The sequence below is a fragment of the Helicoverpa zea genome, chromosome 11, assembly GCF_022581195.2.
Source record: "Helicoverpa zea isolate HzStark_Cry1AcR chromosome 11, ilHelZeax1.1, whole genome shotgun sequence".
Taxonomy (NCBI): Eukaryota; Metazoa; Arthropoda; class Insecta; order Lepidoptera; family Noctuidae; genus Helicoverpa; species Helicoverpa zea.
In genome coordinates, this window is record NC_061462.1 from 4,277,414 (window position 1) to 4,303,931 (window position 26,518).

Genomic DNA, 26,518 nt, shown 5'->3' on the forward strand with positions numbered 1-26,518 from the left:
TTTTCTATAAGCTGTTAGGATTTCTGGGAGGTTGATTATAATATGATAATTCATACTGCTACTGAAAGAATCGGTGTTCATATCTATCTATATAATAATCTATATAATATAATTTAGAGAGACCAGTGTGTTTTAGTATGTCCGCCAACATGTATTTGGGAATCATGTTCACGACTCACCGACTGTTGAATTATTATTTACTATTCCAAAAAATAGTATATTCTGCTCAGAAAAAAACTAACCAAGTTTGCTACATATTTTTCAATCACGTTATACCTATACGTTTTGAACGCAGCCCCATCAATTGTTAGAAAAACTAGCTACAGGTTGTTCTTATAACGGCAAAGGTAGGTAAATGAAATGGAAGTTATTCGGGTTGACCCAGTTATAAAGCCGAGTGAGCGATATGGGTTATGTTATGTTTGAGACGGTCAGATCGCAGACATCCGTTGTTTAGGTATAAACAAATAATCATTAGCATATGCATGATCCTGCTAGTTTGTACCGATTTAGAAATGTTATACGTGATATTATAGGTACCTCTGTAGGTACCTATCTGTTTTCTATCTTAAAGTCTGGCGTAAAATTACTGAGTATATAAAGCTGAGGAGTTTTTTCTGACGTCGGAGACAAGTGTCATATCAATGAAGGGATAAAGAATGTTTTTACTCGTCCTGTATATGAATTGGCATTTCACATCATATCAAAAAACTTCCTCATAATACAAAATAATGAAAATAATTGCCCTAACAGCCACTCACAGATAGCCCTTAATTTCCGCGCAACTTGACCGAAACCGAAACTATTATGCAAAAGACCTCCAGGCTGCATTATGACGTAGCGACGTAAAGCGGCCTATTCATGCATTATCCGCTTAATTAAACAAGTACGTATACTTTATGAGCTGGGCTCATTAACGTGAGCACTAGTCGACCGTTAAAACCATAATTTAATTATGCCAACTCTCTACTACCCGCTTTAGGGATTGGTTACGGTTGGGCGATTCCGGTTAACCGGTTTTACGCAAGAACCGAAATCATGCGTGTAGGTATTCTCGAGGGGTGAATAATATTGTTTATCATATGTGGTTGGGAGGTGTTAATACGGGTTTACCATATTTTTATTAAAAAGTTGAATATAATAAATAAATACTCTGGGCGAGTGACTCAATCAAACAGTGAGTGAAAGTAGGAATGGGGACCACGAAATTAGATGGTTAAAGTTCCTAAGTACCTAAAGTTGACATGGACTTTAAGAAATATTATAAATCTGACTTCATGACAATCATGCAATGAGAATACCTTAATAGATATTTAGATGGTTAAATAAACTTTTCTTCAAGTACTATTCAGGAATTCGATGAAATTCCACATTTAATCATTTTATTTCCTTTTCGGGAGGAAACTGTGGTTAAATAAATTTATTCAGATTTTTACATTACACACAAATGAACAAACATTATCCTCTTAAAATCTCAACATAGTAAAGTATGAATTTTCGCAGAAATATAACAGAAATGAACGCACCGAAGCAGGCCAGCAACCGAAACCAGAAATCGCTTCGCGGTCGGCAATGCATAATTTACTCTTTTGTGCATTAACGCAATATTGTTCGCACAGTTTTATTTACTTTTATGAAACTGTTTTTTTTTTTTATATTAGCATTTGGAATTTTTCATATCTTTGGTTGTCCCTTTGAATGGCTATCACAACCGTATTGTTTGGTTCTTAGTTCAATAATGAAAGTAATTATATTTTTTTAACAAATATACGGCCTTTTCACGTTTGCAGATTCTGCGAGTTACATTGGCCAGTTGTAAACGGTGTTGCGCGTATTCGCGCGACATCAAACAATTGACGACTGTCGGTACAAAAATTACGTTACCTAATAACCGTGCGACACCGCCCGTGCAAACCGAACGGTGGCACTCGGAAAATTCATTGGAAAATCCGCCAATGTGAAAAACTTTTTTACAAAAAAATTAAACCGACTTCCCAAAACACTAAAAAGCAAAAAAAAAAACTATTTTTAGGTGCATCGGCCTAGAAGTCGGTGTCTAATGGATGTTACTAAGTTAATTTTGCCACCGACTTCTAGGCCGATGCACCTAAAAATAGTTTTTTTTTTTTGCTTTTTAGTGTTTTGGGAAGTCGGTTTAATTTTTTTGTAAAAAAGTTTTTTATTTAAAGCTTTTCAGTGATACGAATAGTTGTCACTATCCATACAAGTGAGAAGTTCTCATCAATACAAAGAATATAAGTCCAAATACGAGGTATTTTACATATTCAGTTGTCGAGTTCCCTCGACTTACTTTCTCTGGTCTCCATCATCAGGTCAGCTCCAAACCTTCACTGTTGCAAAGGTCTTGTCAATACAAATAATTTAAGCCCAAACACGAGGTAGTTTACATATTCAGTTGTCGAGTTCCCTCGACCCTCTCTGGTTTCCATCATTAGATCAGCTCCAAATCTTCACAGTTGAATAGTGCTTTTAGGCGTACACCTGAGTGTCAAGTTTTTACCCTATGTATGCCTACAACTTTCGAAGGTTGCCCTCGATTTCTCAGGGTTTCCATCATCAGATCCTGACCTGGTGACTATGGGACCAACTGGCAGCTATTCCGAGTCGAACAAAGAAAGAATCACGTAAATCGGTCTATAAACCTCGGAGTAATCGATGTACATACATATAAAAAAAAAAAAAAAAAAAAACATACCGGCCGAATTGATAACCTCCTCCTTTTTGGGAAGTCGGTTAAAAAGTAAGAGTTTAAGTAACATGTCAAACTCTTTGATGATAAAAATGTTCTCATGTTCGAGTGACACTAACATTTTTCTTCCTACCATCGTAGAGGAAAATCTTAAATATCATCATCATCATCATCATCATCATCAGCCTATCGCAGTCCACTGCTGGACATAGGCCTCTCCAAGTGCACGCCACTGAGATCTATTTTCGGCTTCTCCATCCATCTTAAATATACTTAGTTTGAAATCTCCACATTATTCAGGTAATATCCGTACTCCGCAGTTCCTATTAGCATAGGTCACAAAAATATCAAGACGTCCGGAAACTACGGTCGCACGTGGCGCTAGTTGTAAGCTCGTCATCATATTCAATATTTTCGTTCAGAAATTCGATTATGAGGCGCACCTCGGTTTTATCATCCAGTCTTCGGATATTGACGGTGACTTTATGGAATAACTTTACGTGCAATTTTACTTTTATAGATGGATTTTTAGCTGAACATTACGGATTATGGGCACTCGAGTGGTTTTATTTTGTGTCGTCAGTGTTTTTTATTTGGCTTTAATTTTGTTAAGTGTGCCTGGTTTTTTGGTATCGAAGTGTATGGCTGCGGATAAGTTTTATGAGTGTAATATTTTTCTGTACTTAGGTATATATTTTTTTTTTACATTTGCATACTTTTTTAGACGAAAACATGGATTTTACAATTTAAGCTTAACCTATCGATTATTTGGTATTTTATATTTGTATTTGGCATGTGACAAAATTTTATATATCGTCTCCTGATACATTCGTCTCAAAAATATATCCTTGTTTTAATTATTTTTTATTTATCAAGTTATAACAATTAAATGTTCAACACAGTAAAAGCACACCATAAAACTGTAGACTAAGGGCCTCTTTCACCATCTCAAAGTAAAGCGTTGATTAGTTACTTGCCAATTAACGTTAACTGGCAAGTAAAACTTACGAGTATCTTCTACCAATTTCACAAGCGAAAATCAAGCTTCGAGTAACTACTTGCCGGTTAAGTGAATGACGTAACAAATCATACGTTACATTCGTTCAAAATTACGTCAACGTTACTCGTCAAACGTCATTGACAGGTTAGCTGTCATTTGTCATTTCATTTCGTGTGGTGTTTTTGTTGTGTTTTTTTGGTTTGTCACTTCTTAAGTAGGATCAAAGAGTAAAGTAATAGGGAAAAGAGAGCCCTCTTACGTGATAATCTTGCAACCCAATTTGACATGCGCCATCTTTCTCTAAATTGGCCCCGAACTACCTACATAGCTATAGCTATAAAAATATATATGCATCATATTCATATTATCATTTTCTATTAGGGTAAGTAGCACCATATAACTATAACATTGGTTATCGTTATAGTTACATGGTGCTACTTACCCTAATAGAAAATGTCATCGTTAATATAGTAAAAGGTCGAAGGAAAACAAATAATTATTATATATTACTTTTTATTTACGCGTGTACGCGGAATGCAAAAAACCGCCATATTGATATTTATTATGATCGGTTTTGTTAAGTTACTTGGAATACTGACACCAGGTCTTTTTAGATTAAATTTGATATTTGTGCTTTTCCAAACCGTATTTAATTTATTCACCTATTTTATCTTTTTTTTAAGTGTCTAATATTTTCCTCATACTTTTCTCTAATTAATATTGCATAAATAATTTTATATTAACAAACAAAATCGATTATAGTGTAGTGCCATCTGTTGGTAATTTAAGGTATCTTTTAAATAGTAAATAGTTTCCGGGCCAAATAAAAGGTGGCGACTCTTCGTTTACTTAGCTGTCAAAATGTACGGAGTGTCCCCCCCCTGAGTAGGATCCAGTTGCGAGATTAATGTTAACAGCATGCTTGTTTTTGTTGAAACTGCTTGATTCTTGAAAACAAGACTTGTTTGTTAGATAAGTACTTAGGTACCTACTAATGTAGGTTATTGAGAGAACATCGTATTAAATTTTTATATGTAAGGTGTAAAATTAATAATTATGGTTTGATAGGTTATCTGTTATAGTTCGGCCATTCAGAGAATGCGTTCCTGACACGTCGCGATTGAACTGACGACGTAACTTTGCAATGGCGTTGCAGTTACGATAAAAATATTTTTGCTGGTTGTTTACCGTTTTAACAATTGAGGAGCATTAAAACAACATTATTATATCAATAATCAATGAATGTAGTTACGTCGTCAGTTCAATCGCGACGTGTCAGGAACGCATTCTCTGAATGGCCGAACTATAGTAAAATCATTTAACTTATTTTATTTTTATAAAAAAATGATACTCACCTTTGCGTTTTAGAAACTATTTTATGTTTTATTAAGTTATGCACTTGGTTCACTGCAAGCTTCGATAGACGAAATCTAGCCAAAAAATCAGTTTCATCTAAGTCCGTAAAATAATCAACACGGATTTTAAATACAAGAATCCTCGGTATCCGTTGCAAGGTTAAATAATCAAATTCATCCGATTGATGATCAATTAAATCAAATAAATCCATTTTCAATCAACAGTTATACAAATTTTCAATAATCTAAACGCTGCAATATTTAACTGTCAAGTAAACACGCTAATCAGTAGAAGACGCGGCAAGTAAGTTACGAGTCAGTTTAATCATATGATTAGTGCTACTCGAACATCGTGAAATTGACACGTGCAGTTACGGGTGACTTTAACTGGCGATTAGTCTACTCAATACTTTACTCGAGGGTGGTGAAAGAGGCCCTAAATCTTTTACAATGCAGACCCAAAGAACAAAAATAAAAAGTTTCTTTTACAAGAATGAAAGCCAACAGATGTCTGCTTGGCTATAATAATAGCAATTTATGGCGGGGGCTGGTTTTCCTACCAGTGGACGTTTTCCGGCTGATACTCTGATGACGATGGCAGTTGTAATGTCTCGTGAAATACTGTGAGGTTTCTTGTGTTTCTTTCAGTAACGGTCCTATGACATTGTAACCGTCGGTTATTTTTAGGTTTTTCTTACTTCTGGTTTTGAGCAGGATCGCTGGTATTTTTTGCAAATCTTAACATTTTAGAGGAAACCAGGAATTTGTATGTTATCGAAATGTTTTCTTATTATTTTCTTTTAGTTAAATTAGAGCATCCAGTAACATAAGTAATTGCACTCATGCATTTATAGATAATTTTGTGCTAAAAGTTGCAAGTTGTATCTTGTAAGAAAAAAAAATCGCACAAGTTGTAATCAAGTATTTTTCAACGTAAGGAAAAATAACTAGGTTGTGCCACACATAATTAGGTGTCCAGCCTTTTTGTCTACGTAAAAAAAAAATCAAACTCACCTAATGTCACCCTTCTGAAGTGCTACTTCTTCGAATACAATTTTCACGCGTTCCTTTGGTCTGAAAATAAAGTACATTTATTGCTTCATTTCATTTTACTCAGAAATGGTTTATATGATTCCGGGAAGATATTTTATCCTATTGTTGCAACAAGAATGCAATTTCATGGGAAATGTGAATTCGACTCTGAGTTTCTGAGAATGTAAACCAGTAAGGTAATAAATGGGGGATTGGATTTAATGTAGGTACAGACGCTAGCAGGGTAATCTACCAGAATCTGTTAAATTTACCAATCGAACATTAATCTTCCACTATTGTGATAAGGTTGTAAATCTATTGAAGAAATATGACAGATAGAGGTAAATTGATGTGTGTCCAAAAAAGAAGAAGTTTTGAATTCGACTGTAGTAGGTATATTTTTTCTATCAATTAATTTCTAAGCTTACAGAAGCAATCGTTTTTTATTTGCTTACAACAAAAAATACTAAGATTTTATGATAAAGGGCACCGTCAAATATATATACTTCTACTAAAACCAATAACATCTTCAGACCCTTACCTTGCATGAAAATGGTAGGAACACCGCACATTATTGGGATAGATGGACGGGTATCGAGGACTATACAGTCGGCCATGAGTCGGTCGACTCCCGGACCGGCTGAACTGGTAGTCGCATTCCGTTCCCGGAACGTGGACACCGTCCGTATCGAATATACCTGTGGAAGATATGTTGTGGGTTAGTTAAATTATAAATCGAAGTTCGAAGAACGTTGAATTGTGCTGTCAGATTCTTCGAAAGAGTTAGCTTGGTTTTGGAATACATGGGACTCGTAAAGGCCACGTGCCTGTTTGTTAGGATTCCGTACCCAAAGGATATAATGGGACCCTCTAACTAAAGCTTCGCTGTCCATCTGTCCGTCAGTCACCACGCTGTATTTCAAGAACCATGATGGCTAGGGAATTCAAATTATCATAAGTAAATGATGTTATTCTGTTGCCACTTTAACACAAATACTAAAAAGTACCGTAAAATACTTCAGTATTTTTGAGGGCTCCCATACAACAAAACGTCATTTTTTGTACTGAACTCTTCATGCGCGATCCCAACTCGAACTTGGCCGGTTTATTTATTTATTTGGGAATAGGAATTAAACATCAGATACTTCATTACGCCCCACTCATGTTGGGAGTTCATCAGGAAATATGATGAAACATGATCGATGAAATATGCTCATATAAAGCATACACACATTGAACTTTGCCATTTGGTCAAAATATTCAAATATTAGGTATTCAAAATTAAACTGTTTTCAAATTGTAATAGCATTAAAACATCCAACCAAAGCAATTTCAAACTATTATTTGATTTTAGATTGATGTTGTTATTAACACCCGCTTCAATTTGAATGTTATTAAAACAATCTCGTTACGCTATTTTGATCGTATCTATTAACAACGAAAAGTTCAAACAATATCCAAATTATCGATACATTGATTGCCATAAAACTTACATCTAAATGTCGTTATTCTGAAAATAACAACTGGTAAATAATCAAACAATCAAAAATCTTGCATAAAGCATAATAATAATTTTTCGTTACATACAATTTGTAGTACTACGCTAACCAAATATCACGTCACTTTAAAGGCGTCATAAAAAATAAATAAAAACAAAACACAACATTAAAAACAACTGCCAACACTACTAACAACAATGTTTGCTTGCAATCCACGTTCAGAACTGTCTGTTCTCTTTATTCATTTCATTGTAACGCTTTACTATCCCTCCTTGCTATAAAATCTCCTTTAGCCATATTAAATTATCACCAGCCAGTCGTTTCAACAGTTAATATACTCAGAGGCACGTCTAACTGCTAACATAACACTTGGCTTGAGTTTTAATAATCCTATATGTAGGAATGTATGTGGAAAAAATGTCTAAGGAGTCTACTTAGCCTGAAATGTTGATATGAAGTCGCCTGGATTCTGAAGTCAGATATTTGAGAGATAAAATGAGAAGACGGGGTATAAAGTAGGAAATATATTTACCGTGTCATGATGTTATTCATTTGTTTAACTCCTCACGTTAAGCGGTCGGTTCTACGCCTGATATCTCTCTGTTCGTATCGGATTGGCGTCCAATCGCACTATGCGAGTGAGTTAATAGAGAGTGCACCAGTATCAACGCGTGCGCCGTACACTAGAATATTAAATCCTCAGCAGCTGACTTATCTGTCACAGATATATTAAAGGCAAAAGACGAGACCAAGATTGTAATCAGCTTTAACCTGTATCGACTGTCACAAAGACGGACAGAATGAAAAAAAAAAATACTAGTTGTATAGCTTCCACTCATACAGCAGTGTAAAAGTTAATCATACACGTGACTAGTTCTCCGAAACATTTAACAGAGGACTTTTCACTTCGAAATACTATTCAAAATCCATTCAATATAGTAGGGTATGTGTACACACGTTGGATTAGGCATGTCACGCCGTGGCTTATTTCATTCAACCTCGCTTTATGTGAAGGTATGTATGTATAGGGAGTCGAATGTGTAAACTTGCTTTATATATTACATTTCTGAACAGAGATGAAATTACAATTTACGATCGCGGTGAAACAAGTGAATGTGTACAGTTTGGTTCTTAATATGTTTATGGCATTTTATGTGCTTTGGTGTGCAAGCCTTTCAATTAAGCTTTACCAAGATTCAGACCTTTTCATAGCCCTTTGTAATCATATTTTACTACTGGGTTAGTTAGCGTAATAATTTATTCAAAATACGTTACCTACATTGACAGTCTATCAACAACTTCTCTACTAAATTCTGTTTCACACAGTTTTAACACTAAATCTAACCCACATTTTAGTTTCACAATGTATCTCAAACATTCTCGCCATTCTGCATTAGTAAAATATTCCCAAAATTAATCAAACACGAAACTCCGACCCTCTGAAACTTTACCTTCAGTGCAGCGTTCCCAAAACGGCATTATTTGTCACAGTCTGAGCGAAATTAATGAAAATTTTAATAACAACTGGCATTCGTCGTTTGGTGGGTGTACGTCACTATGTTTGTATGTGACCGTCTCTTGAGGTTAATGATATTTCTGTTTATGTAAGCCTCTTAGGATTCATAGACATGTAACGAAGAGCTCTTTTAATTACAAAGATGTTTTTTTTGGGATCACAAGACCAAAAATTATCTTTACTAATAAATATTTTACTCAGCTGACGAGTTTGTTTGCTTGAACGCGTTAACTGATGTGAAAATTTGTTTCGAATTTAGATAGTCCATGGGACGCGAGTGAAACCGCTGGTAGAAGCTAGCCGATTATCAGAAAACCAATGTTCTACGGGAGTAATAAACAAAGCAATAAAACAAATAAGTGATGTTTTCAACGCTGTATAAAATAAGCACGCAATAAAGTGTAACAACTTTGTAACTGCAAAGACTTTGTAGTTGCAAGAAAATAAAATAATACTTAGTTCAAAAACTATGGACAAAAGTCGATTGATTATTTCTATAAAATAGAGCAAAAGTTTAACTTGAAAAAGAACGAATAAAAAATAACTTTTCTTGTATTTACTTTACGAAAGTAAAAGGATTGTAAGTTGAATAGTAGTCAAAGGGGCTGCCAGAATAGATTTTGTGTACCTTTATCGCGCTAGACCTAATCCACTTACAGAGTTTGTATTGATGCTGGCGATAAAATAAAAATTGAAATGTCTCAAAAATCCAACATCCAACAGTGAGAATTGGTTTGTAACGGTTTACATTTAAATTTAAACAAAAAGAGAATTTCTTTTTTTATCCTAATAAAAAGTTATTTTCTATTTAGTTGTTTCTGTGTGTTTATTTTTCTGGATACCTTTACTAGGTATTAACTTTTATAATCTTGTTCTTAATATTTCTAGATTTTTTTGAGGCGAATATCTATGTGTCATTAAGTGTAATTTTTAAAGTCCCATTACTCGCCACACACAGCCTGTTGTAAATATTTACTTAAAAATATCTACCAGCTATCCAGTCAGAAGTAAAAATGAAATACTCGTAGTTCCAAATAAAACATTATTTATCAATCTAAAACGAGCCCCATCAAGCCGATGTCTAGATATGGACGAATTTGTAACTCTAGGCGTGAAATAACTCACTTTGACAAATGACTGATGTAGACGAATTGAGTTTTGGTTGCCAAACGAAAAAATACCCGCGAAGATCCGACTTTGGTATCATTTTCGAGTTTGGGTTGTTTTTTTTTTTACAAAACTGTTGAGTTTCAGTAACATAATACCTACCACCAAAAAACTCGGTCATAAAGCACGTACTTTAAGTAAAGCAAGATAAATATAAAAGTTACCTAAAGCATTTATAACTCTTCACGTCCCTGATGTCAAAAAAAAGTCTTAAAGAACTTACTTATGCTCATAAAAAATACCATTAATTCATTTTAAAGTTCAAATCATACACTTACATATAATTTACAAGCAATACACTCTAAGCCGCAGTTAAGTCCATACAATATGACGTCTGTATGCAGTTATTGAGAGCTCGTGCACTTCTATTGGGAACGGCTCAAAAGTCACAAGTGTTCTTCTGCATCGCTTTGTGAGATTTCTACGCCGTACAAATAGAGCCTTTAAAGAATCGTCCCGGTACAAAGTTCGAGCATTGTGATTTGTTCAAGATTTATGAAACAAAGGCTTTGTGAAAAATGTGTGAACGAAATGCCTTTTGATCACGTATTTAAGAAGGTTTTTTGGAATGTCGAACGTTTTGTTTGAAATTAAAATATGGTAAAATATGATGTTGAATGAACCTAACTAATGCGTCAACCCATTTACTGATATAATTGACCTCCGCTAAGTGGGCAATCTAAGCCCCGAATTATTTTTTCAAATCGTACCACTAGTTCCTGAGTCTAACCCATTCCAATAAACAAACCCTGATTGACTCTAATGATCCAACTACATTGTACTTGAAACCATACTCCAATTTGGCTTGAGATTTCTTCTACAATATTTTATAGTGATCAATTTACAGAGCAGTGTATGTTAGTCAGTATGTTTCTCTTTATGGTATAATAGAATTTGGTTCTATCCTCGTTCGTATGAGTCCGACTACTAGTTCACCATTTTCATCCCATTCAGATTAAACGTAGTCACTACGATAATATCGTGTGTTACATCGTTAAATGCGTCTGAGGGATTATGTCAAAATCTTCAGCAGTAGACTTGCTTCAAATAGAACAGGAATACAAGGTTCTTAAAACTATATCAAGCTAGCAACGATAAGTGTTATCCATCTACGTCGTTCCAAACTCAATGGGACATTCACAAATGCCTTGTATAAATGTGAATGTCCATTTACAGTTAGAAACTTCGATATTTTAGTTTGGACGGTTAAATTCATCCGAGTATTTTGGTAACTAAAGGTTCTGTTTAAGCTAGGCAAACTAATCTGGCAACGTTCCCGAATTTAGAACGGTTTATTTTTTGCATTTGAAGCCATTTTCAGGTTAAACACCTTTTTCCGGTGGAAGAGCTGAGTTATTTTTGGATGATACTGAAAAGCTATTGATTTCAATATGCTACTCTAGGCAAAAATATTATAAACTTTGAAACAAGACTTTTCCATCCTTTTTACATTTCCATCGATGGCAGTGATAAAAAGTATATCCTAACTGTATTAAAATCAGAGAGCAACAATTTATGCCACCCAAGAGACTTTGAGAGTTTCTAGAAATTTCACCCGCTTCGAATAAAAATAGTTTTTCAATAACGGCCAGAGTTTTGAGTCGGGCGAGTTTTTCATTACTTTTTCAATATGGCAAGCAAACGTTGACGGCGTCACTATCTGTGAACTGAACGAAAATACTGTGCAAAATTAAATGTTGCGCAAAAGTTTGACAGACGCTGCAGTGGCGAAATAATTTTAAAAGGTAACGTTGGTCCGAACATCGTCTGATGAATGGAACGTGGTGAAAGGTGTTCAAACTTTTTTAATGGTTATTTTTTACGCTTGTATAAAAGTATCTACTAGCAGGAATAATCGACGGCACCATTATATTCGAAGCCTATGTTTAATCTGTCACAATAATTCCATATAATATGTAGTTAGGTACATATATAGATATATTTAAAATTTATATTTACACGTCTGTATAACAGTTTCATCAAACAGTTGCTTTACATAATATTATAATAACTATGTACTTTATATAATAGTCAGAATTTATACTATTCAAAAGAATACAAAGTAACCCTCATCAGTCTACAAGTGAATACCTAATGGACTTTTTGAATAAAGTTTCGATCTCAATTGAAAGTCCTATTTTTATTTCTTTCAAATGTTTGGCTTTTAAACGAACAAAGCCTCTTAAGTAAAGCTCTCTGTTCTCAGTTCTACTTATTTAACGGTATCGAATACAAAGATTTAATTACAACGTCAGACGTATTTGTTTTTTTCTTTTATTAATTTGGATTTTTTTTTTCGTCCAAGTCAAGGCAAAGTTTAACTTTACAAGTCAAGAAACGGTCCTAAGCAAAGCTTCTGAAAGATAATTTATTTGATAATTAACTTGGACAAGATTTTGTAATCAAATATTAAGACAACCCCAATTAGTTTTTACGTTTACAACGCTATCATAAAAAAATGTTTTCATATTATTTTTCAAAAAAATTGATTCGATAACCCTGCACTATTTTAAAGCGAATGTAATCCGGTAGAGGATTAAAAAAAAATAACTGAAGTCATCAATATATCTGACAAACGTATGGCCGTATATGGCCGCCTCTGTGTTTTGGTTTGGCCCGAAAACCCAAAATAGCAGTCATATTAATTCGCGTTACATACGAAATAAAATACGTAGATATTTTACACTTCATGACATACAAAAAGGACCACAAAGTGAGAAACACGAAGATTTTCTAGTCTTCTACATTGTAGGTCATATAAAAAGGATCACCGAGTGAGCAACACTATATTGACACAAGTACTGACTGAACACAAACACAGGTGTTCCATGTGTGCAGACTTGGAGACACTTCAACTTGTTTGTACCGATGCACTCTGGATTATGACAAGCCAGTGCCGTGACAAACTTCGATGCGCTGAGATTTACGATATATTGTGGGGGAAAAACTCATTTTTATGGAGAAAATATTATGTTGAGTATATTTTTCGAAGGGTTGGGTAGAAGCATACCTGGTTACAGTACATAATTTTAGACTGATAGGTACTTTATAGTAACACTAGCTTCTGCCAGCGGTTTCATCCGCATCCCGTGGGAACTACTTCCCGTACCGGGATAAAAAGTAGCCTATAGCCTTCCTCGATAAATGGGCTATCTAACACTGAAAGAAATTTTCAAATCGGACCAGTAGTTCCTGAGATTAGCGCGTTCAAACAAACAAACTCTTCAGCTTTATAATATTAGTATGATTTAACAAAGCCTTTGAAAATTTGGTGCAATTTTTATTTACTTAAATAACAAAGCTCTTTTACATGGCTTCTAAATTGAAAATTTGTTTTTCTTTTTCATCCTGTCAGCTTGTTCCTTTGTTTTCAAAAAATATCAAAATCAAAATACATTCGATATTCTCGCTTTAATTTAGAGAGAAAATGGGAAATGCTAAATTAAACTTCCGCTTGTAAAATCAAACACCTGTGTATGACTTCGAGTTAATTGAGAACCTTTCGTTCCGACAATTTGTTCAAGTAGAGCCACTTTCATATCGATGCAACACTAATTGCATTGGAAAATTTTCTGCTACGTTTTGTATTGATTTTACGATTCGTTTTATCCTCTTAAATACAGGGAAAACCCTTACAGTTAAACGTGATTTTAGTTCAAAGTTTAACAACGTGCGGTGTAATTATGTGTTTTACATTTTGTTCATAAATGAGTCATAATCAAAACAAATAATTTCAAATATGACTTCTTTAAACTGTATTCAAGAAACAGTCAGATACACTCTAAATCTGGGTTCATTTGTTTTTCCAAGTGGCGGTTTCAAGTCCTTGTAAAGAGGTTGCTTTTAGAATTAAATTCAATTTACATTACTTCATTTTTATTTATTCTGTCAGGTGGTAAAACAACCTGTCCTGCCTTGTTTACTAGCTTAAGTTTACCCAAGCCATCTCGACATTTACTTAGTTCAGTATTGTATCAACGAAACGGTACAAAATAGAATTAAAGCTAAAATCTTCATGTACAATTCGAATTTAGTTTTCGAGAGACCTCCATACACACATTTCACTAAGATTTATATTTAGAAAATAAAATTAATTTAAACTCATTAGAAAACTTATCTTGAAAGTGTTTGTCACTAAATCACTGCTAGGTACTGTGAGAAGGTCTAAAATAATTATAAGAGTCAATGTTCTGAAAAGAGACTGGCTAATAAATGCTTGGAGATACTCGTACATCTAAAGCCTTATAAATGACTTAAGTACAGCTGAAAGTTTAAAATGTAAAACATAGAATAACGGCATAGCGATTTGAACTGAGCGCCTCTATGAAAGATAGTACTCATCCCCTGACATGAATATTCAATTTTCTTGAAAGAAAACTGTGTTGGAATTTTATGTCTCATACCGTTGAACTTCGCTTTAACAATGTATTTTTATATGCTCTGTTCTTTGATGTGTTAAGCTTTATTATGATGAGGCATTTATGAGCGTGTATTTTTTTATGGTGATGTGAATATTGAATACTAATCCTTGGTAGTATTTGAATATGAAAGTAATTCTGCCTGTCTGTCTACCTACTCTAGATGTTCTTCGTAGTTTCTCCCACTTCCCGGGAAAGTCACTTCCCGCAACCAGGCAATTATCTGAGTAGGTACTACATTTAAATCAGTTCAGCAGTTTTGGCGTGAAAGCCCCACAGTCAAATAGACAAGGTTACTCAATCTATTAGCCAGGTTTCAGTATGTTTTGGATTTTAATGGAAAAGTGATATGATATAATGAGTAGGCAATGAAATAACATATTATAAAGCCATCTTAGACCCTCGTCTACATAAGAGACTTGACATAAACTGTCCATCTCTGCATATATACCTAAGACTAAGTTTGTATGACAGACAGCCTTTGAAGTTTATAACATCTTAGGTAACTTTAATAAAACAAGTCATAAACATACCTACATTTGTATGTAGAGTAAATATGGATGTAATTACTTCTTTTTTAAAAGTCAAATAAATGGTCTTAATCAAACAAATGCAATCATCATCATCATCATCAGCCTATCGCAGTCCACTGCTGGACGTAGGCCTCTCCAAGTGCACGCCACTGAGATCGATTTTCGGCTTCTAAATAAATGCAATATAATACCACTAATAGTTAAATATTACACAAATGGGAAGGTTTGTAAGGATGTATGTATGTTAAAACTAATTAAACTGCGGACCACAGCTGGTCAAACATAATCATGGTAAATTAAGGGAATCTCTCAAAGTCATCAGAAAATTGTTACTGTTTTCTATAAAGAACAGGTAGCTTTACTGTCATAAACTTATTTTGTCAAAGGTATCTTCCGTGAAAATTAAACTTTTAACTTTGAAAAAGTAAAAAATCCATGAAGGAGGTAACTACATAATTGATAAAAACGGTGGCCTTAACTGCTTAATCAATAAGGCTCCTCTGAAATGGAAATGAATAATAATTGCCAAAGAGCACTCCGTTTGGCTGTGAAATCGCTGTGGTTAACGATGTAATGTACACTTGTAACATTTTATATTTTTTACACATCAAATTTGTAGTTGAAGAAATTTTATTGTTACTAGTATGTGGATTCCATGATATTTGAACCTATTAGGTACCGACGCTGCACGGTTGGAAGATCGCGCGTTTTATATGGAAAAAAAAGAACGTTCGTGCGCCACACGATAATCACACCATTCCCGTACTGGAGCCTATCACGAAACGTTCAATTTGATACACCCCAAGACATTGAAAGCACTTAAGTATTGACTTTGAAAGTGTCACATTTGTTACATTTCTAAAAAACTAACTTTAGAGAGTACCTATGCTCATACTTGAGCTGAACGTTTCATTACTTCTAGGTAATCGCGACATGCCCTTACTTAAAACGTATTTGAAATAAGTTGGTTTGTTGCACTTTCATGATAAAACAGCTGAACTGATTGAGGTGAAATATAACATGAGGTGTAATTGCACCTCCTTGATGACACATACTTTTTGAACTTTTGACCCCGTTCCGAGACTTAGGGAAGGCAAAATCTAGTACAACCATAAAAACAAATTCTCCCTTAATACTTAAGTGAGACAACACGTGTAGTCCATTCCAGGGCACGCGATGACAACTAATGATCGTTCCATGATGGTTCGCGCTCCGTGACCGGGATATTGAATACGTGGGTTGTTGCTTAACATCCACATTAGTTTCGATCCGGGACAAACGGTTTTTGGGAACGTTGAGGTGAATTGTGAGGTTTGCTTAAGGTTGGAGATGGTGTGTTAGTGAAATTAATGTGTGTTCCATTAAAGAGGTAGTTTGGTAGGTACTTATACGAATATCGGTGCAACGCAGTGTAAAAATCTGGACCTATTTTTTTAAGGAAACATTGAAAAGTTATAAATTATTTTAAATCTAGTGTATTATCCAATGCGAAGAATGGACCGGTAAAAATGCTAGAGGCAAATAGTTTTAAAATGAGACATTTAGAACTACACACTAAACATTAGCTCCTTAAGTAGAAACTCATAAACCTCTTTTAGATCAGGTAATAAACTAGAACGAGAACACTAAATTACCTATTAGCAGTCTAGTACTACCTTAATCAGTAGAATCAGCAGAAAAACCACGTACACCCAACACGAGATTTTCTCGGAAAACTATCCTCAGAAAGAGCTTTCGTATAATCTCAGTGGGACATTATATACTAAAAGATAAGAGCATAACTTGGCATCCTAAGTAAATAGGGGACCCAACTGAAATATTAAGAGGGTTTAATTTAATAAACGGTACGTGGACTATCAGTGTTGACGTTACAAGCAAATGGGAATCTATGTTAGGAGCCATTTACTAACTGTTTTTGGCTATTTTGGGTTCCAGTGTCGAGTGTTGTTACATTGGCCTATATTATCCTATAGTTTGTTTTATTGGATTGCCATTTGAGAGTAATTCGCTCTCAGGTTATGTTTGATATTTGTAGTTAGAGGTCTGACAACCAGTCTTAGTAAGGGTTATCGATTGGCCTGAGTTAACAGGGTTGAAGAGGTGAGATAAGCAGTCGGTACATGTTAAACACTGATACTCAGCTGCATCAGACTAGACTTAAAGCTGACCGCAACATAATTAAAAAAAGGTTGGGTGTAGCTTCAATGCAGGCCCAGTTATAAGGGCCTGGAATAAATGTGACCATTCTTTTGAAAAACATATAATAAAACAAAATGATTCATTCATTTGTTTTTTATTTACCTGTTGCGGTTTTATTCTTTCCGAAAAAGGTAATTTTATAGCACTGGGCAGTTTTTGAACGAGTCCCGTTCAACGTTGATTGTTTTTTCTTTTATTTGCTTGTTTCAATTAACTTTACAATTGTTAACAATTAGTTTTTAATCAGCAGTTTTATATTGGAACTCCTTAATACTGTTTCTTCTTTGTTAAATAAACAGCATTTTTATGTAATTGAAGTGCTTTACAAACATTGGAGCGAGGACGACAATTTTCTTATGATAAAATGAGAACATAAAATAAATATTCTGAGTCGTTTATTTTTATATTTTAAAACGGGTGAAAACGAAGGTGAGACACATCATAAACGTAAAAACCACATTATGAATATTTGGTCCTAAAGGGAATAAATTGGTCCTTCGAGACGAGGTGAGAAAAAAAATCGTAATAGAATATTATAACACAAAGAAATCATATAAAATAACAGTATTTACAAGTGTGAAGATAAGTGAGGTAATAAAGAATAATGAATGTGTTTATCTTAATCACGTGCCAGTATATCGCTTGCTTAGAAAATGTCACTCAGTCACGTTCATGACACAGCGACGAAGAATGAAAAACTAACATTGTTTGTTCAAGCAATTGAAATTAAAATAAATTTTAACGTAGGTAATGTTTAAAAGTCATGGTGACTATAGATTTTAATACTTGACGCTACATTTCTGGTTTTATTATTTCAAAATACTTAATTTCATTTTAAAGTTCAAAACTGAATTTCTGTTTAATGATAGCAATTACGAGTTATTTGTGGTTCGCGGTCTTTTTGTAAATTCGGACAGGAACTCAATACTACAATCGAGTGAACCACACACACATTCACACACACACATACACACAAAAGTTATTTGTAAAAGAGAAACTCAAATTAACATCAATTGGAGATAACCTCCTAGATTAAGTACATGTCGACCCAAAAAGGGTATAAGGTGCAAAACTGCTAAGTAGGACCAAAACAATGTCGTGAACAATCTTCGCGGCTTAAGAGACAATGTTGCGGCCATAAGGGTCAAAAAAGGACCAATACGGTCGTGGAAAGTTCTGGAAAAGCCGATTAACAAGAAGGATTTAGTTGGCTATCACTTGTTAATGGGAAGTGATGAGGGGACGTCGATCGTAAGGGGTGACAAGTACAGCATTAAGTATGCTATTGATTCTTAGTATTGAATAAATTGATGAGAGGACCAGAGGGGAATTTCACCACCATTTTGTTTTAGACTGCTTTTATACTTCGGGATATAAATATGTGGTTAGCGTGGTACGTTAATCAACGAACTTCATTTTGACGAAACTATTTTACCGGAAAATAATCTACCTTCGCTAAAATGATTCAAAAACTAATTAGAATCCATAGAATTTGAATTAACCAAACTCAATATGATCATCACAGCTTAACATAAATTCGAAAGCCGTTTCACATTCATATTCCCAGTGACGGACTCAAACGCAACAGTTTTGTCAAAATTCAAAACAACTTTCGTAATATGGAGAGTGACAAATATTTTTCCATCTGTGTTACGAAACAATCTGTGTTTTGCATGATGAGTTATTGTTTTTGCTAACTCTGGGCCTGGGGTGTTGTTTGTGTTTTGAGTACTTAAATGTTGGAGTACGGTATAAATACGGTAGGGTATGAATATGTTTCAATCCGATTAAAAACTACTGTTGTCACCTCAGTCTCTACATTACAATAGGTACCACAAATAAGCCTTAATGTAATCAAAAATAGTGTCCTAAATACACAACAAAGAACGGTCACCCTAAGAAAAAAAATATCAGCATTTTCTGATAACATATGCACCCATTTCCTCTCAACACAATGGCTGACCGCTACTTTAAAGATTAGCCTTATCATAAAGACGTGACATTCCGATTCACTCAAAGGTAATAAAGGATTCGCTCTATTTATAAAGGGTTACGAGGCTTTGTTTCACGTATTATTTTTGTCTTTGCAAGTCGAAGATGTCGTTCCTTTCAATTTTGTTAGTTGCGTCCGCATTTTATTTTGTGAGTATTTTGAGTGTGGCATCGTACTCGTTTTTTGTATCGGAAAGAGTTCAGTTTTCTTCGGTTCGGATAAACTGATTGCTATCTGTCAATCAGTCTTGAAGATCTATTCGAAATATACGAGATTTTATGTGGAAATAGTTCTCAAAAAAGCAGGCAACAGTCCGAATAAAGTACTAAGTTATAAAGCAAATAGTTCGGTAACAAAGCTCTTTCTGATTAGCTAATATAATTGAATACATCTCTCCTAAATTTAGGAATAGCATAGATTAATACAATGTTCCATTTATATGATAATCGTGGTCCATTAAATAGAATAACGACATCCGAATGAATGTATAATTTAGCGTGTCATTAGCATTATTGTAACAATACTCAGTAGGTATAGGATGTAAATCTAACGTGTTACTTCTTGCTGTCAAGAGGTACGTTCCTAAAATAAGACTTGTTAATCGCTTGTTTAAACCTTAAAAGAAAACCTCACATATATTTTTATAAATCTAAAGAAAAAAAAATATAGAAAAAAAATTATCTAAAGAAAATAAATTATAAAGAATTTATCAAAACTTAATCTAAAGCTTTTAATAGTAACTGAAGAAATTTTGATCTTTCTTTTTCAAATAAGAACATTTGGTGTTATGGTTACAGTTTACAGTACGAGCGATTACAAACTCTTTCTACACCGTCCATATCCTAAAGTCTACACAAATTATAACCACAATACTTTCAGGCTCACGCAAGACCAGATACAGGATCCCCCGAATGGAATAGCAAACCAGTAGACTCCCAAGAACCAGCCAGTCACGATGCATCATACGATGATTCATCTTACCAGGAGTCAGGTCACCAAGAATCCCCTTCAGATCGTGCGGCTTACGAACGGCTATCGGCTTTAATGACTGATTTTGGCAAAGCCATGGATACGCATTTGACTCCGTTAATGTCGAAAATGGCAGAGCATAAGCAGAAGGACATGAAGTCTATAGGCTTGAACGGGATGGCGAGTTACTTGAACTACATGGTGAGTGCCGTCTTGATTCTGTAGTTATTATGATAGGGTAAAAAAATCCCAACATTGGTAGTAGTAGTACTTTAGTTGATTCAAGTGCAAGTCCAAACCAACTAATACTTTAACTTTTTCAACATGATTCGCTTTTGATTGAGCTTCTTGCATCTTAAAAGAATAAACATATTTTTATCCCCCATATTCTGTCTCATAAAGAACTAGCTAGCGACTTAGACTTACCACGGATTAAACGACTTCGGACTCAGTTAATAAGTTATACCTACATAGTATAGAAGATCTGTCCTAGGATTCCAACTATACCAAATAACATTCCAATAAATTCAGCAGGTCCCCCATGAAAGTAAAACATACAAACACGCCACCATAACATAAGTAAGGACACTAAAGATAAGTCAAACGCCATTGTAGACAATGCATAACGTAACACAAACTCCAATGTTTGCACAGTTACTTACAAGTAGTCGAAGGTCTGTTTGCTCTCCAAATGTACTCAAAGCGATTTATGTTTATCCTTTTAGAATTATATTAGTGTTGCGATTGGAAGTTTTGTCTCTTTTGTTTGTATTGAATTGTACATACTGTCAATTGGATTGGACAATATTGTTGTTATGGCATGTTGGTTAGGTTAAAGATTAAAGCCAATTCATTTGTAATTTGTTTTACGACGATAGTTATGAATCTATACTAATATTCGAATGCTGAAGAGTTTGTTTGTTTGCTCGAACGCGTTAGTCTCTAGAACTGCCAGTCCGATTTGCAAAACATGTCAGTGTTAGATAGCTCATTTATTTAGGAAGGCTATGCTTTTAACCTTTAAGTACCGACCCGTGGTCTGACAGACACTTTGCGAGTTCGCAATGTCTAGTAACACATGTTAGCGAAGTCGTAACCCCTCTGGCTTCTCTCTACCCCTCGGGCAGGCGTTTGGAAGCATTCCTGGTGAGTAGCTGCGTCGGCGCATGCGATTACGGTAAGTTATGATTTTTTTAAAATCGCGAGTGGTCTGTCGGACCACTCGTCTGTACTTGTGTAACTTTTTTTGGATCCGACTTTTTCTAAATTATATCGTTTTTCTAGTTTATTTTTAGTCAGTTCTAAAAATGGATATACCAGGAACGTCGGGTATGAAACGGGCAGCCGCAGATGCAAAAAAAACGGTGTCAACGCCGATATTTGAATAAGCGTCTCCCACGATAATTGAACCTGTGAATAAAAAGTGTTTTGGGTCCAAATATACCTGATAATGTTAGGAAAGAAAATGAAACAGAAGGTAATCAAACCAGGATACTCTGTCCTTCAAAAATGAAGTGCAAGACTACCCACAAATGTGACATTTGTATGAAACACGTGTGCCTACAATGCAGCAAACCTATATGCAAAGAGTGTTTGTAAACTACGATAGTTTGGTGCCTGGAGATGTTGAAAAATATGTTTGATTATGTGTTAAACTTTTATTGTTACTTACTTATTAATCTTTTAAAAAAGGGTAGTCAAAAAAAATTATATTGTAAAGTTAACACATAATGATTATTCAAATAAAAGTTAGATTTTTCTCTCAAAAAAATTAGAACTGCTATGTAAAAGTCTATAATTAGTAATAAATGTAAAAAAATCTATGTTTTGTTTTACTTATGCAATAACTAATTGAATAAGCAATAGATAGTAACTTTTTTTAAGCAGAATACAAAGAAACAAAAAAAAATTGTAATTAAAGCGATGGTGGTCTGCCAGACCCCACGTCGGTACTTGTGTAACTAAAATAGGACGTCGGTACTTAAAGGTTAATCCGGGTACGTTGAGTAGTACCCATGAGGCACTAGTAAAACCGCTGGCAGAAACTAGTAGGATACGGACTTAAATAATGATCTAAAAAGTAAAATACGTAAATAATTGATAAAACTATTGAAACATCTAATAACTGCTTTCACAGAACTAATGAACGTTTAGTTCCGGTAAAAGTTTCTCTGTAATCTCTTAATCGCAAGAAACAGAGAAAAAAGGTTATTCAACTTTGTACAAAAAGGGTTACATAAAACATTATATACCTGAGGCTGATTCCCAAAAGACTATCAGTCTCTAGTTATGTACTAATTTACATTCAAATAGGAAAACAACTGAAATCCAAGGTTTTAGTGTTGCCAGTGGGCGTGTAATTAAACTGTCATTTTGGTGACAAAGGCTTAGAAATGTCCTTCCTACTACCTCAGCAATGAAGTCAGCTGTTGTTAAGGTAGCTGGGAATTCCTGAATTTGAGAAGATGTATTAATATGCTATATCTATATATTACTTGGCTACGCTGGCCCGCATCCCAAATTCTTCCCGCACACGGATAAAAAGATTACATAATTTCTCAGACTATACATTATCTGTGTACCAAATTTCATTAAAATTGGTTCAGTAGTTTTGGCTTGAAAGCTGGACAGACAGACGAAGTTACTTTCGGCGCATTTGTAATGTTTGTACTGATAGGCACTTCTGCATCTTAACTTATCAAACACACACTTTTCACTATACTGATTAGGACGTCAAACAGCATTAATATTGAAACTAACATACACAAATCACATTTCAGTACCTCATGATTCAAGAATATGAACACGAGAAAGAGAAAGGGGTAAACTCTACAAGTCACGACCCTTCAACACCAAGAAATAACGAAATCATTCTACAGTTTGACTCACCTTACAACGTGGACTGGCCTTTCATTCACGACACCCATGAAGAACATAAAGTTGCCAATTAATGGTCTATTTTAAATGCATTTTGTAACACGTTACAATTTATTTACAAGCAATATTATACCTTATTTGTAACAGAAATAAATGTGTTTTTTAATCGTCACACATTTTTTTATTTAACGTTAACGACAATTTCCATAATTACAGATTGAAACTTGTACACATAGATGAAGTGTTAATATGACACAGACCTCTAATTTAGAGTACATGCAAGCAAAACACATTTATCAAATGATCTGTCACACAAATTATGTTATTAGCTGATGCATTTTAAAACGATTGTATAGCAAAAAGAGTGTGAAATTAGGGATAATGGATTTAATAAGAGTAAAAGCTCTATATTGTATACTCAAGATTTCAGCAGAGACGTTGTTGATTAATGTTCAAACTATTTAAAATGGATTAATTTGTCCTCTCAGTGCCTGGATTTTTGCACTGGAATTATGTATTTTGGTCCTTCAGAAATGTCGCCGTCAATGCAATACAATCCTTAATGTTAAAATAATAAAGTTGTTTATGTATTTTGTTTCAGTGGGGTCGTTAGACGGGAGGATAAGAAGAATGACGTGAAACGGACAAAATAATTTAAAACAATGTTTTATAGAAGTCCGAAATAATACTGCATTATTGTGTATATTGCAATATTTCTGAATCTTTTTTTTTTTTAATACATTTTATTAAATGTAGGTACTTTTCAGTTTTTAATTTACATATCAGTAAAAAGCGTATTATTTCGGACTTTTGTGACATGGATAATAATGAGTACAATGTTATATCAATTTACTTTTTTGGTGTTAGTTGTTAATTAGTCACGTAAAGGTAGCCTTTCGAAGCTAGCGTCTATAGCGCCAATACGTCGCAACTATCACGCCGCGACCGAGCGACAGATAGATGATAATGCATGAAATGACTGTACTATGGAATTATGAAGTTCAGAATGCCCATGTACTATATTAATAATTAGAATGTACACTAAGACGAAGTACTGTATTGAGAATGTTCATGATTGCAATGTACGGAATATCGAAAGTTCGTTATGACGAAGTACTTGATGGCGATTGTTTTGAACCACGATGTATAGAATTTCGAATTTGTGTACTTTATAAATACAGCACATCGACATTTTGAACTTCGAGATTCCGTAGTACAGTTGTATTCAATTCCGGCCGCTTTCGTGGGTATAGACGCTGCGTCAGTGACGCTTAGCTCGGAAGGCTACCTTAAAGCAATAGTTTTATCATCCGTTATTATCATTAGAATGTTATTTTATTCAAACTACAAATGTTGAATGATTAATGCTTAGTAGTTAAATGGTTTTAGAGAAAATAAAATTTTTCGTTATGGTTTATCGATCTATTATTCCGTTTAGCGTAAATATATTCTATTAATTCATCTTCTGAACTAGCAATAACTGTCAAAAATATTCAAATAATACTATACCTATACATATGTAGATGACAATATATTTCTAGGATCTATTTCACATAATAATTTATCAACATACCACCAGATTACAGTCATATGAAAATAGAAAATTCCCTAAAAAAAACTTCTACGATTTCTACTTTATAAAACAATCAGCCTATGTAGAAGAAAACTTTGTCTAACCGCCCTTTTCATTAGAAGCTCTAATACCGAAGGTAGGTACAAGTTTTAATCATCGCTACATAGTTCCTTAATCGATAGCGGTTCACTCGAAGTCTATATCGGATCGCACTATTCTAGGTATCGATTCTATGTATCGAGTCCGGCTCAACGTTTTGATGTCTTCAAACAATTGGAGCACTTAAACTATTAGCGCAATTGTCGTACAGTCGGCAACATGATAAGTATGAGCAAAAAAATAAATAATGACCGGACAAAGACATCATCTTCGTGCATATAAAAATGTAGAAACTGACACTAGCTTGTGTGCAGAGTATGCAGAAGAGAGAATTTAAAATATAGGTTTGGATATCATAAGAAAAACGCCTGACCAACAACCTACAACCTAATTTCGGATAATCAAACCCACCAAATTCTTGTGAGACTATTCAATACATGGACTATACATACCATATAATAAACTAGCCGTTTTCCCGCGGTTTCACCCACATCCCGTGGGAGCTACTGCCCGCACCGGGATAAAATATAGCCTATGTTACTCGCAGAAAATATAGCTTTCTAATGGTGAAAGAATATTTAAAATCGGTCCAGTAGTTTTTGAGTTTATCCATTACAACCAAACAAACAAAGTTTTTTTCTTTATAATATTAGTATAGACTAGCTTCTGCTAACGGTTTCACAAGCATCCCGTGAGAACCTCTGCACTAACCCGGATAAATAGCCTTCCTCGATAAATGGGCTATGTAACACCGAAAGAATTGTTCAAATCAGACCAGTAGTTCCTGAGATTAGCGCGTTCAAACAAACAAACAAACTCTTCAGCTTTGTAATATTAGTATAGATATATACCTATAAATTCCACCAAAATGAATGTTATGCATTCAATTTAAAAACTGTATCCTCTTTTTCACACTGCAGCACTTTATCCTTGTGGGAAAAAAAAGATAATATAAAAACTTTTTTGAACTCATTCCTGTAAAACGAGCACAGGATGGATACAGGCGGTTTTGTTAAGCATATTAAAAATTTGCTGTAACTGTTGGATTTCTAGCACCTCCAGCAACGGGGTAAAAAGTACCCTATGTCCTTTCTCAGGCTCTAAAGTCTACGAGTTAAGAGTCTAAACTATCAGTGTATCTGTGTACCAAACATTTAAATAAGTTCAGCAGTTTTGGAGTGAAAACGCAACCGACAAGCAGACAGATTTACTTTCACATTGAAAATGTAATAATTATGTTGTTCAAATATTTGACCTTTGTTTAACGTTAATAACTCGAATAACAATGAATAAATATCATTTATTGCGTATACAAAACGAGGTATTTATAAAGGTCTGTAATTCCGGAACGGTCCATTCAAACGAATGGATTTATTTATTTAGAACAATATGTATATTTGCTTTTGAAATATTGGATCAGGGAATTTTATATAAAAGGGATTTCTTGATAAAACATGTGTTTATTAATAAATATCATGTTTATCAAAGGTGTTAGTAATATTATTGAAGGTTATACCTATATGTCGTTTATTATACTTTTTGCTGGGCCTAGACAATTTTTATTTTTTATCCTAATTA

General features: G+C 34.3%; 2 protein-coding genes across 2 annotated transcripts in view; one reads left to right on the forward strand and one right to left on the reverse strand.

The window, feature by feature from the left end:
• LOC124634535 (suppressor of lurcher protein 1-like) overlaps positions 1–26,518 on the reverse strand; it is a 375,250-nt gene that overhangs the window by 95,069 nt on the left and 253,663 nt on the right. The window contains exons 6-7 of the mRNA XM_047170146.1: positions 6,639–6,795; positions 6,080–6,139 (exon numbers count right to left, since the gene is read on the reverse strand). Coding sequence (XP_047026102.1) covers positions 6,080–6,139; positions 6,639–6,795 — 217 coding nt within the window. The remainder of the gene's footprint in view (positions 1–6,079; positions 6,140–6,638; positions 6,796–26,518) is intronic.
• LOC124634538 lies at positions 19,504–23,440 on the forward strand. Its single transcript, XM_047170151.1, has 3 exons — positions 19,504–19,571; positions 20,302–20,592; positions 23,172–23,440. The coding sequence occupies exons 1-3, from the start codon at positions 19,527–19,529 to the stop codon at positions 23,340–23,342; spliced, it is 507 nt and encodes a 168-aa protein (XP_047026107.1). The 5' UTR covers positions 19,504–19,526; the 3' UTR covers positions 23,343–23,440.